At 43.4% G+C, this 12720-nt stretch overlaps 1 protein-coding gene across 2 annotated transcripts; it reads right to left on the reverse strand.

Moving 5' to 3' along the window:
* Window positions 1-843: 843 nt before the first annotated feature.
* aadat (aminoadipate aminotransferase) lies at window positions 844-12719 on the reverse strand. Of its 2 annotated transcripts, none has more exons than XM_075451358.1 (14): window positions 12450-12719; window positions 12015-12086; window positions 11084-11252; window positions 9113-9245; window positions 8019-8093; window positions 7724-7933; window positions 7581-7646; window positions 7403-7485; window positions 6081-6177; window positions 5284-5345; window positions 5101-5165; window positions 2314-2420; window positions 1204-1305; window positions 844-1102 (listed from the first exon to the last, which is right to left on the reverse strand). In XM_075451358.1, the coding sequence occupies exons 2-14, from the start codon at window positions 12079-12081 to the stop codon at window positions 1061-1063; spliced, it is 1278 nt and encodes a 425-aa protein (XP_075307473.1). In that variant the 5' UTR covers window positions 12082-12086; window positions 12450-12719; the 3' UTR covers window positions 844-1060. The 2 variants fall into 2 exon arrangements, with proteins under 2 accessions (XP_075307473.1, XP_075307474.1); XM_075451359.1 differs by lacking the exon at window positions 12450-12719 and adding an exon at window positions 12246-12429.
* Window position 12720: the final 1 nt, after the last annotated feature.

Raw genomic sequence — 12720 nt, forward strand, 5'->3', positions numbered from 1 at the left:
CGATTGTGACTTTTTCCTGGAGAACGATTTTGTGATGCAAATGTATTACTCTTTTGAACGCATATTGTTTTGAGAAGCAAAACGCTTTATTTTTTAAACCCCAGCCAACTAGCCGGGGGTAAGAAAATGTTCATCAATGATATTGCTAGTATGTTACTTCATGTCAAAAGAAGCGAACTATCCCTTTAAAATTCTGCTAGGCATTCAGAGTCGATAAGTAGTGTTTTTACGGATTATTTATTCGTCTACAGATAATGTCTGTGATAGAAAGAGTTAAAATCTAACTGCTGTCGTCGATAGGTTGAAACACAAACAATCCAGTCACAGAGTCACACTCTGGAATAAAACCCCTGCTGCTCACTAAGGTTTCTGCAGTGTAATTATAGAGCAACACTGACGCCTGCATTTATACCGGGACACGAGTGTAAAAGTGTGGTGAAGGGGTCCCGTTTCGGCTGTTTAGTCCTCTACACCACACCATGTTATCGCTTTTAAATGGATTTAAAATAGCTGTGAGTCGAGCCGACTCTTTCCCAGGAGACTCATCCGGGTTGTTCAGATAAGAGGCTGGGAGTGTGCAGCACATATGCACTTATGAATCGTTTCATGTGTTTTTTATACCAAAAGCAGCTTGTTTAAACATCTTTCTTTCTAAACCAAAAGGGGCTAAAACAAACTGATTAAATGCTTTCTTATTACCTGTGAGTGAGACATTTGACCTCCTTAAACACAACATGTGTAAAAATAAAAGGTCTGCTTCCTTCTTTTATCCACCTGTTAGGTTCAGGCGCCACACTGTATTATAAAGCCGCACCAACACACGTAACGAACAAAACACACAAAGACTAAAAAGTTCTCCTTTACTTTTTTACACATTGAAAACAGAGCAGCCGCAGAGGTTCTTCAGAGGTCGTGGTGTTGGGCAGGATGTGCATCCAGGTGGACGTCCGATTCAAAATGGCCGCTTCTTCAGGACGCTTTCTGGTGAAGGGCTGCATTAAAACCCACGCTTTACAAAAAACCTTTCAGAACGAGTTTAACCAGGGAGGAATACGGCTCGTCACAAAGAGTCTTTGATGAGGGAAGAAAGTCGTCTGAAAGCCTGTGGACAGAAGTGAGAGATTTTAGAGACGGCCGCTGTATTGCTGTGTGTGTGTGTGTGTGTGTGTGTGTGTGTGTGTGTGTGTGTGTGTGTGTGTTTACCTCATCGATCTGCTCCGGTGTGGAAAGAGAAAAGGCCGCTCTGACGTAGGGGCACGGGTCACTGCTGTTGATCATGAAGACGCCTCCAGGAACCAGCAGCACCTTCAGCGCACACAAACACAGGTGAGCACAGCGAGCTGCAGCAGGTTAAAGGTTAAAGGGCACTTCCCACAGCTTTGAGGCTGAAGATAAACCTCCATGCTGGACTCTGGCCCTCAGATTTACGTCTCTAGTGTCTGGTGTTTATCGGGCTGTGAGGGACGCTCTGGATTCAGAGGAGACGAGCCTGCTGTGCAGAGACCCTGGAAAAAGCTCCACTCTGCCCACTCATGGTCACTTTCAGCCAATCGGCTCTTTGTCTGCAGGGTTTTACAGATGCTGTGTGTGTGTGTGTGTGTGTAGGTGGAAAAACTCCGTGCACACAATGGCTGCCTTACATGAACCATCCAACACTCTGCTGCGAGACAAAACCTGCCTCAGCTCTGCTGCAAACATCCCCTCAGAGACAAAAATGCATCTGAGGGCAGCAGCTAAGTAGGCGGAGTTAAATCGCATGTGGACGCTTAAAGGGATAGTTCGCCTCTTTTGACATGAAGCTGTATGACATCCCATATTAGCAACATCATTTATGAACATTTTCTTACCTCCTGCTGCGTCCTGTGAGCAGAGTTCCAGCCTCGTTTTGGCGTTGATGAAGGTAGTCCGGCTAGTTGGCTGGGGTTTACTGCAAGGTTTACACAGCAGGCAGTGATACGAAGGGAGAGAAAATAGGGCCAAGCGATTGTGAGGTCTGACTTTTTCCTGGAGAACGATTTTGTGATACAAATGTATTACTCTTTTGAACGCATATTGTTTTGAGAAGCAAAACGCTTTATTTTTTAAACCCCAGCCAACTAGCCGGACTACCTTCGTCAACGCCAAAACGAGGCTGGAACTCGGCTCACAGGACGCAGCAGGGGGTAAGAAGATGTTCATAAATGATGTTGCTGATATGGGATGTCATACAGCTTCATGTCAAAAGAGGCGAACTATCCATTTAAATGGAAGACAGGACCGAGGTGTGTGTGTGTGTGTGTGTGTGTGTGTGTGTGTGTGTGTGTGTGTACCGACCTCTTTCTCCAACGCCTTCTCCATGATGAGCTGCTGGGTGTCGGATATGCCCTTTAGTTTCATCCACAGGAACATTCCTGCCGACGGGGTGTGCCACTCTGCCACGTCTACACACACACACACACACACGCACACACACACACACACACAGCTGCAGTGGTTGTTGTGTAAAAACTCGACGTTATCGTATCATCACTTTACTTTACTGAGCGTCTCTAACCGCTAATCTGCAGAATAAACTTCTCTCAACGATGACTCACCCAGATGTGTTATTGAAACACGATGGTTAGTTACACAGAACCATCTGCCCAAACACCTGGAACAAAAAGCTGAACCCTTTGCAGGAAACACAAGCAGCTGATTGGCTAAACCGCCCAGGTGACAGGACGGCTGGTAAAACCGGTTCCTGTGGAAACAAGCCATCACCAGCCGGCTTTCACTGGAGTTTTTGTATTTACAAGATGTGGCTGAGTTGAAATACCCGATGTGTGTCTGGGAGAATGGAGACAACTCTGAGACGCACATCTGTGAAACTGTGAAACACTTTAAAACAGGCCTGAAAACCTTTCTTTTTACCCAATGTTTTTAATGATCTCCCTTTAAATGCTCTGTCCTGTTTTAATTTAATTTTTGCATTTAAAGGACTTTTATTTGTGTATTTTATTTGCATTTTACTGTCCCTGCTTTTGATCTTAATATTTGTCTTTTATCCCACTTTTTGTTCCCAGATTTTGTTGTAAATGTAAAGTGCGTTAAATAAAATGTATTATTATTATTATTATTATTATATTATCTGAGCTGGCAAAGACTGAAATGAATCCCAGATATTCGCAAATATGATTCATGTAATTCCTAAGGAAGAGGTATCTCCATTTTCCTCTTGTGGATGTCCTCCTCGAGCCATGTTTCTGGTCACGGCAACTACTTCTTCTGCTGAATTAAAACTACTAGCATGGTGGTTTATACCGCCACCCTCTGGTGACACTACGCAGCACGGTTTATTTCTCACGAGTCAGGTGTCCATTAACCAGCGAAGAATATCTGAAGCAATCTTTTGAGAAGCTGCAAGAAACAGACACGTTTTCATTGGCTGCAATTCAGTAGAAGAAGTAGATGCTCTAAGAAATCTGGGACATTATGTCAGGCATCAGTAATGAGAGTTTATTATTTACTGGTTCAGACTGGAAACAGCTGTTCACTCGCCCTGATATGCATCAAGTCTGCTTCAAAACAAGCAAAAACTACCGTTTAGCATCTAAACTCTTGCTCTTATTTAGATGAAACACCTGGATGAGATATTTTGCTTCTCATCTGAAGGTTTTCTTCAGTTCTGGAGAGGAAGTAGGAGAAGGAAAATCTGAGATATGATGTCACATTAGCATATACACCTAAAACATGCCTGCAGCAACCAGCATGAGATACTAGCTGGACCAAACCACTGTGCCACAATCATGTTGCATCAAGCCTGGATTGATGCAATTAATATGAATCATCATGTGAGAGGAATAAAGATGTTAATGCATCTACTTTAAAGAGCGAAAAGTTCTGCTGCTGGTTGGAAATTCAGGGTTGAGGTTGTTTCCAGCTACTTTTCACCATCATCGGAGGCGCCTGAGCAGAAGGAAACCAGCTAAATGCTTGAGGGACTTTATCTGTGACATTTAGCTGCTCGCATATTTATGCAGTTGTTTTTATTTCCAAACATTTGAATGTTTGAAACGTCTCTCGGGATCCTTTTTTTTACGTTTTATGGCCAAACGACACATTTTAATCAGGCAGCCATCAGTTATAACGCACGATGATGACACTAAAGCGTCCAAAGTGTCGTCAGTTTGGGGCTTTTAAAGGTTCCCAAAGTACAGAAACAGACAAATCTGTGCTCTAATCTAAGAGTGAAACTATTACAGAGTAAAGCTCCATCTGTGTGGCATCCAGAGAGGATAAATTATGAAAAATCCTTGTACTCATCAGTGGTTGATAGTTTCTGGCTGTGTTCGAAACCGCATACTTCTCCTACTACTCCTACTAACATTGTGAGTTAGTTTGAGAGTTTGAGTAAGCGAGAAGTTCCCGGATGCATACTAGATTTTCTGAAATGTTGGGTATGCATCATGAGGTTACTACTCATACTCAAACTACCCAAGATGCAACGTATCGTGACGTCACCGATCGTCATTTCCTGTCAAACCGGCAGTTTCAAGCTAGCTACAACGAGGGTAGGTTCACTTCCTGTTTTCAAAACAAAAGCACCGATTGTATCATAATGGCTTTCCCTATGATAAAAGGCAACGGGTATTTTATTTTGTGAAAATAACCGGAAGTGCGTTGCTCACTGCGGCTAGCTTTAGTAGCGCCGAATTCGTGGGAACAGAATTGTAAATAGCCGGTATTTTGTCAGGTTTTCAACACGTTGGGGATCTAAACGACTACTTTCTCACCTGAAAATGTTTCAAATGTTGCTAAAGTTTACAGAGTTTAGAGCTTAAGAGAAATCAGCTTCAGGCTGGCTGATTTCGGCTCGGGCAGGAGCGAAATGCATTGTGGGTAAACGCTCTGCATACTGTCTGATCGATGAGTATGCAGTATGGAAGTATGTAGTATGTAGTTTGCTGGTATGTAGTATGCGGTTTCTAACACAGCCTCTGTCTTCTGTAGCGTGCTGCTACTTTTCTCATCTGTTAATCAGCATGAAAATGTTTATATTTGTGTAAAAGCAGAAAACTTTGCACCGCAGCCAAAGCTGTAAAATAAAAACAGAGAAATTAAAAGTGCTTTTCGGTCTCTAACCTTTGAGCCACGTGTCTGCAGAGCTGATCATGGCATCGCGCTGTTTTCTGTAGAACTCGATCACCCTGCGAGGACAAAGCAAAGACCGTTTCAGCCACTGCTGCCGGAGCTGCTCCCATAGTAACCGTAAGCCTCGTAATCTGCCCCCGAGCAGTCGGTCCGGGCATGCAGGACGTGCCGTACCCGTCTATGTGCTGGAGGAAGCCCTCTTGACCCCAGCTGTGCAACAACTCGGACACCATGAGCTGAAAGAGAGCACGGGACTCTGGTTAGCTGACAGTTTCATGTTGGAAACAAGTTATTTTTACCGTAAAATAACAACAGAAATGTTTCTATTAGTTCTTTCAGAGCAGTTAGAGACACACACCACTTTATAATCCACTTCCCACGGGCCTTTTTGCAGCTAGTTTTAGCCTGTTTACGTTTCTAACCGTGTGCACATTGGTCTGTTGCACAAGCATGGGTGTGTTTTAAATCTGTCATCAGCTGCTGTCAACACATTAGTTCAGATGGGATGAAAAAGCAGACGAGGCTTTTATCAGGGGGCTTATTTTGTAGGTTGCATTAACCCTCGTTGTCTTCCTCAACAGCAACCAGAGACACGGCGAAGTCTGATGTGGCCGTTGGCCGAGTCTGTAGCGTGACAGCAAGCTGCTGGTCCCTGCTCAGTTTGAGTAGATGCAAATCAGCCCGAGAGGCGGAGGAACCCAGGAGCCGGCAGGATGCGCGAGTCTGTGATAATTCTGCTCTCAGATGTGCTTCTCTGTTTGAAGACTCTGCAGAACTGAGCCGACCCGCTCCCTGTTTTCTGAGGTGTTCTGTTGTCATTGTTACCATCATTTTGTGGCTAATTCTACTGTTTCTTTAGGCACATTCAGGTTGAGTTTGAAAGCTCAACATAAAACAGGAAACTGCTCACATATGATGCAGAAACCGGATGGAAGTGGCAGGCAGGGGGAGTAAAGGTAGCTTTCACTCACCTGTGTGAAGGTGCTTGTGTGCATGGTTGAGGCCTGGATGTGCAGCACAATCCTGTCCACCAGTGGCTTGGGACCAGTAACGAAACCTATCCTCAGCCTTAAAATGAACACGCAGCCCAGTTACCAAGACAGCAGCACGCCGGGGCAGCTGAGCGTTAAACTGGAAGGAACATATTAACTCCACTGAGCACTAAACCTGGAACACGGTGTGTTTCCCAAAGTGTGATGTCAGAGAGACGAGAAACAGGGAAGTTAAAGGAGCAATGCTGGGAACTCTGAATAAGGTTAGTGTGAGTGTTCAGAGCAGCTACTCTGTGCTAAAGTCTTTATCCGTCCCTCACTTCCTATTGTGCTGCCAGGAAAACAGTAAATCTGTGCAAAACATGGTCAAACATGGATGTAAATACAGTAAATAAGGAAAAAAAACAGAGTTAGTTCAGTTCTGAACTAACTCCTCAAATGTTTTAAGGACACACTGCAGATATGCCAAGTTTTCAGCTAATAGTAACCAAAAATATAAACCTTCCTCTGAAAATGAGTGAAAAATAAGCCTTCAAAAAGCCTGGAGAACTATTGTTCAAGATCACAAGAAAGTCTGTCAGCTTGGAAGGAAAATAGGAAGAAATGATTGGAGGATTAAGACTTTTCAACGGTCTTGAACACATTTTCATGCCCCAATAACCCGTTTTAAGTCCTTTGAAGTCATTAAAATGATGTAAAACAAGCTCAGTCCTGTGAGGAGCTGGATAAGCTGTAACTTGTGGTCGGGTTCAGACTTGTTGGGGCCAAATGCTCAGATCTTAAAGGGATACTTCGCCTCTTTTGACATGAAGCTGTATGACATCCCATATTAGCAACATCATTTATGAACATGTTCTTACCCCCTGCTGCGTCCTGTGAGCAGAGTTCCAGCCTCGTTTTGGTGTTGATGAAGGTAGTCCGGCTAGTTGGCTGGGGTTTAAAAAATAAAGCGTTTTGCTTCTCAAAACAATATGCGTTCAAAAGAGTAATACATTTGCATCACAAAATCCTTCTCCAGGAAAAAGTCAGACCTCACAATCGCTTGGCACTATTTTCTCTCCCTTCGTATCACCGCCTGCTGCTGACAGCCGCACCTGTTACGGTGTTTACTGCTCTGTCTGCACTTCGATTTACACAGCCAAAACGAGGCTGGAACTTGGCTCACAAGACGCAGCAGGGGGTAAGAAAATGTTCAGAAATGATGTTGCTAATATGGGATGTCATACAGCTTCATGGCAAAAGAGGCGAACTATCCCTTTAAATGCTAACTGCCACAGAAAAACAAAGACTCAGAGACTCACCCAGAAGACAGGATCTTAGAGAAGGAGTCCGTCCTGATGATCCTCCCGTCAACGTCCATGGAGAGAAAGGTCGGCGCCCACGGCTGCCGCACAAAGACACACAGCGTGCTGCGTTCATTTATCCGAGGAAGCTCCCGTTGGGACGGGGGAGGAAACATTCGAGGCGGGCTGTTCGTACCTTTTCAAACTGCAGGAAGTAGTAGGGGTCGTCCTCGATGATGAGCATGTCGTACTGCCGAGCCAGCTGTTCAAAACACGAGCCATTGTGGGGAAATCAGCTTTTAGAAAATGTCTACGCACGCAGACGTGGAGGACACGAACCTCGTACACGTCCTTCTTCCTCTGAGCCGTCATGGAGGCCCCGGTGGGGTTCCCCCCGTTGGGGATGGTGTAGAGGATCCTGGGCGCGGTGCTGCCGGGCTCGTGGACCTCCGACGGGTCCCAGCGGGACAGGACCTCCTTCAGGGCGGCGGGGATCATGCCGTGCTGGTCGCTGGGGACGTTGATCAGGTTGCAGCCGAGAGGCTGGAGCTACGGGAGCAGACAGCAGAGCGATGGACGGTTAAACGCAGCATGTTTGGCATGTTTGTGACGTTATGAAGGAAAACGCTCTCACCGCCGCCAGTGTGCCCGAATACGTGGGCGCATCCAGGAGGATGTTGTCCCCGGGGTTAACCAGCATCTCAAACACCTAAAAGACAAACAAGTGAACTCAAAAAGACTAAAACCGAGCTGGACACGACAGCAACGACCACCGGGACCCTGCACTGGAAAAAATCAAAGTCTTACCAAGTATATTTGTCTCATTTCTAGTCAAAATATCTCATTACACTTAATATAAGACACAACTGCCTAACAAGCACTATTTCAGCCAGATATAGGGACTTGTTTGAAGACAATACATCTGGAATATCTTGTTAAATGAAAAAGTCTTGAAAACAAATTGTTTTGAGTCACATATCATATGAAACAAGCTTTTTTTGACATTTGAAGAGGTTTTTAAGCTAATTTCAAGATCACTTTTATGTCAAAAGTCCTAAATATCACATCTTAGTTAAAGAAATCTTGACAAGCCGATTTTCACTAGTTCCATTGGCAGATTTGTTTTGCTTATTTCAAGCAAAAACGTCTCGTATTTGCTGTTTTTTTTACTTATTTTTTTACTTTACTTTACTTTTACTTTACTTAAGTTTTTACTTAACTTTTTTTTTAGCATGCAGAAAGCTTATAAATCTTAACCCCTTCATGTCCAGATGGAGAAAAGAAGCAGAGGAAAAACTCCTGTCTTATTCACTATTATTTGTGGTAAAAGTAACTAAATTTGAAATATTAATGGCATAACATTCCTTCCTTTAGCTTTACACAATGAAACAGACTCAGATGGGTTTACTGCCAGAAAATGTCAACAAGTTAAAGTATAATGAGTCAAAACTGGGCTCTATCAAATGGTTGAGCAGGATATTAAAGGACTAATGACCAGAATATTTAGAAATATACATAATATATTAGTATAATACATAATGACTGAATAGTGGAAGAAGAACCAGGTGTGTTGGGGGATTATTTGGCTAAACTATCTGCAGCTAAGCAGGTTTCCTTTAAATAAACAGAGGTTACACAAACATCTGGTAAACAGATGTAAGTCCTTGTTTTTCCATGCGGCAGCTTCTCAGTCAGAGCGGTTGGAGCAGCAGGAGGGGGTTTGGGTACCTTACAGAGCCCCTCCTGGCTCCCCGTGGTCACACACATGTCCATCTGGCCGTCCTCAGGGCTGAGGCCGGCCGTCGGGGGGCTGTGGAGGTCCTTCTGCAGGTTCTTCATCCACGTCAGCAGCTCCGGGATTCTACAAACCAGGGGAAAATCAGACTTTAGTGATGTGTTGTGTTCCTATAAAGAGTCAGAGCAGTCATGAGATCAAGGAGGAGCAACAAACTTTAATTAAAAGATTTGTGTAACCAGTTTGGCTCCAGGAAGCAGACGCCCTCTCTGCCTTTAGGCTTAAAACTTATAGTTAAGGATGGCTCAGGTGAGCCTCAAACATCCCATAGACTGCTGGGGGGGAGCTCCCATGATGCACCTCTCCTCTCTCTGCTCTCTTTGGCAGTGTTCGAAACCGCATACTACTCCTACTACTCCTACTACTCCTATTACTCCTACTACTCCTATTACTCCTACTACTCTTATTACTCCTACTACTCCTATTACTCCTACTACTCCTACTAACTTTTTGAGTTTGAGTAAGCGAGAAGTTCCCGGATGCATTCTAGATTCTCTGAAATGTTGGGTATGCATCATGAGGTTACTACTCATACTCAAACTACCCAAGATGCAACGTAATGTGACGTCGCCGATCGTAATTTCCTGTCAAAACGGCAGTTTCAAGCTAGCTACAACGAGGGTAGGTTCACTTCCTGTTTTCAAAACAAAAGCACCAATTGTATCATAATGGCTTTCCCTATGATAAAATGCAACGGGTATTTTATTTTGTGAAAATAACCGGAAGTGCGTTGCTCACTGCGGCTAGCTTTAGTAGCGCCGAATTCGTGGGAACAGAATTGTAAATAGCCGGTATTTTGTCAGGTTTTCAACACGTTGGGGATCTAAACAACTACTTTCTCGCCTGAAAATGTTTCAAATGTTGCTAAAGTTTACAGAGTTTAGAGCTTAAGCGAAATCAGCTTCAGGCCGGCTGATTTCTCTTCAGGAGCAAAATGCATTGTGGGTAAACGCTCTGCATACTGTCTGATTGATGAGTATGTAGTATGCAGTATGTAGTATGCAGTATGCAGAATGTAGTATGCAGTATGCAGTATGCAGTATGTAGTATGCAGTATGCAGTATGTAGTATGCAGTATGTAGTATGCAGTATGTAGTATGCAGTATGCAGAATGTAGTATGTAGTATGCAGAATGTAGTATGCGGTTTGTAGTATGCAGCATGTAGTATGCAGTATGCAGAATGTAGTATGCAGTATGCAGTATGTAGTATGCAGTATGTAGTATGCAGTATGTAGTATGCAGTATGCAGAATGTAGTATGCAGAATGTAGTATGCGGTTTGTAGTAGGCGGTTTCAAACACAGCCCTTACTCTTCCTGGCCTGGTGTTACGGTGTTTGTTGTCCCCCTTTCCTGGTTCTGATGGGGGTTTCTTCCTGTTAAAACAGCTTTTTCTTTCCACCGTCCCCTCGTGCACGCTCAGGACGGGGGATTGGATCACAGAGCAGTTCAGATTAAATGTGTGTTTTTCCTTTATCTAATTAGCTCTGTATGAATTGGACTTAATTGATTAGATGCAATCAGATTATGACGTATCACGATGAACTGGACTGTGTCTCTGAAGTGCTTTGAGATGACGTTTGTTGTGATTTGGCACTGAACTGAACACATTTAATGTTAAAGGTTTCTCAGAGTTGCCACCGTTTGCTTTTCCTTGTGTTATTGATGAGTTCAGGGTCGATCCACAACACATGAAACTGATCAGAGAGAATAAAGACAGTTACCTTCTTATTAGTGAGACAAAGGCGGCTCCACCTCCTGCGATATTAATTTAATGCAGTTTGAAAGATGCACACTATTCTATATATACAATGTGTTAATATTGTTGAAGACAAACCTTAAAAAGAAGCTTTTTTTAAATAAATGAAAGAGAAATGATGACTTCCTGTTGTAGCTGTCGCTCACCCATTGGAGGCGGAGTACTGCAGCGCCCTCTTCATCGCCGCCTCGTTGAACGTCACCGTTTGGCCGCCCTTCACCTGGATGGAGGCGGACTGGAAGGGGAAGGTGTTGGGGTTGGGAGCTCCGCCGGCCAGTGAGATCATGGTCGGTGGCGACCGCTGCTGCAGCTCAGCTTCGCTCAGGAGACGGACAGAGAAGCCGCGAAACGTCAGCTCAGATGGTTAGAAAATAGAGCGTCACATCAGCCTGTAAGAGGTCTCAGTTTTAAAGGATTTCCTGGTGAAACACCAGGCTTCTTCTGATATATTTCATTCATAAAACTGCTTTTTTTAAGAAATAGTCTCAAAGACTTTTAATAAATATGTTTTAAATCTGTTCTCCGTGTAAAATGTGATCATAACAAACATTTAACAGTTATTAAAAACGTGTAAAACTACTCTAAAATGTACCTTAAACAGGTCTGCAAAATGTCCATACTCCAATTTCTTGGAATTATTCTGATGTATTTGTATTTGTTGGCTAATAACAGTAAAAACATATTTTTCTTTACTGTTTTTACATCCATAATAAGTTGGTTTTAACAGCATTTCAGTGACGGAGCCTGTGGGTGTTGTTTAAGAGAATAAAACAGGGTAAAGTCTGGTGTTAGGTGGATCAAGTCGTGTTTACTAACCTCAGTTTCAGAGCAAAACTGTGAATCTGAGAACAGGCCGACGTGTTAAAACAATAATTAGCTCAATCAAAGGTCACAAAGTTCCACAAAGTTCCTCACTTTATCTTTTTTTATATTAACTGCAGCAATAGTTTAATTTTTAGTTTAAAATGAACACTTAGAGCTGAGAACCCGTGTAAACAGCACACACACGTGTGTAAATCCACAGGCAAACCACATAAAACGAGTTATTTTGTTCAACTGGTTGTGAAAGATACTCACTCAGCATCCTGATAGGGGAAGGTTTTCTAGCTGCACTGACAGCTGTCAGAAACCGGGCGTAATTCATGACTCCTGACAGGTTACAAAAGCAGAAATATTAGTTTGCAACTTCAGTTTATAACCTAATTCCAACGTTAGCCACACTGTATTCTCATTTGTAGAAAAAACTAAATAAATTCTCATTATCTAACACTTTCAGCATGCTTGCACGTAAACAAGAAGGTAAATTACAGCACGTATATCTGTAACTCAGTCTTGTAAAGTTTGATTAAATAAATAATAAATAAATAACTTCTAAACCGCCTTTAAATGGGGATAACACGGACGGAAGTAGAGACAAACTCTGGGACACAACACTGATTTGAACGCGCTTCACAGTAAACATATATCGCATTTGAAGCCGTAGTTTGGACCACGCTCAGCTGTGTAACTGACCTTGCGTATGTGGCTCGCTTCTCCCGGGGGATTCTGGTTAATGTAGTTTTTGTTGTTGCGGCGAGCTGCAGTGGTCATCAGCGGTTTCCGTTACCTGAACTACATTACCCGAACTGAAAACAACAACAACAACACCTCCAACTCTCACGGCGAGGTAGAGAAAATGGCTGTTAATCGTTACCGGTGAGAGATATTTCGCTGCAGGCGAAGGTGTATTCCCGTTTTGCCCGTTAGGGAGCAGCAATCAGCCGTTGGTTTACGGAAATGACCG

This window comes from Odontesthes bonariensis, chromosome 19 (assembly GCF_027942865.1).
Source record: "Odontesthes bonariensis isolate fOdoBon6 chromosome 19, fOdoBon6.hap1, whole genome shotgun sequence".
In the NCBI taxonomy this organism is placed as follows: domain Eukaryota; kingdom Metazoa; phylum Chordata; class Actinopteri; order Atheriniformes; family Atherinopsidae; genus Odontesthes; species Odontesthes bonariensis.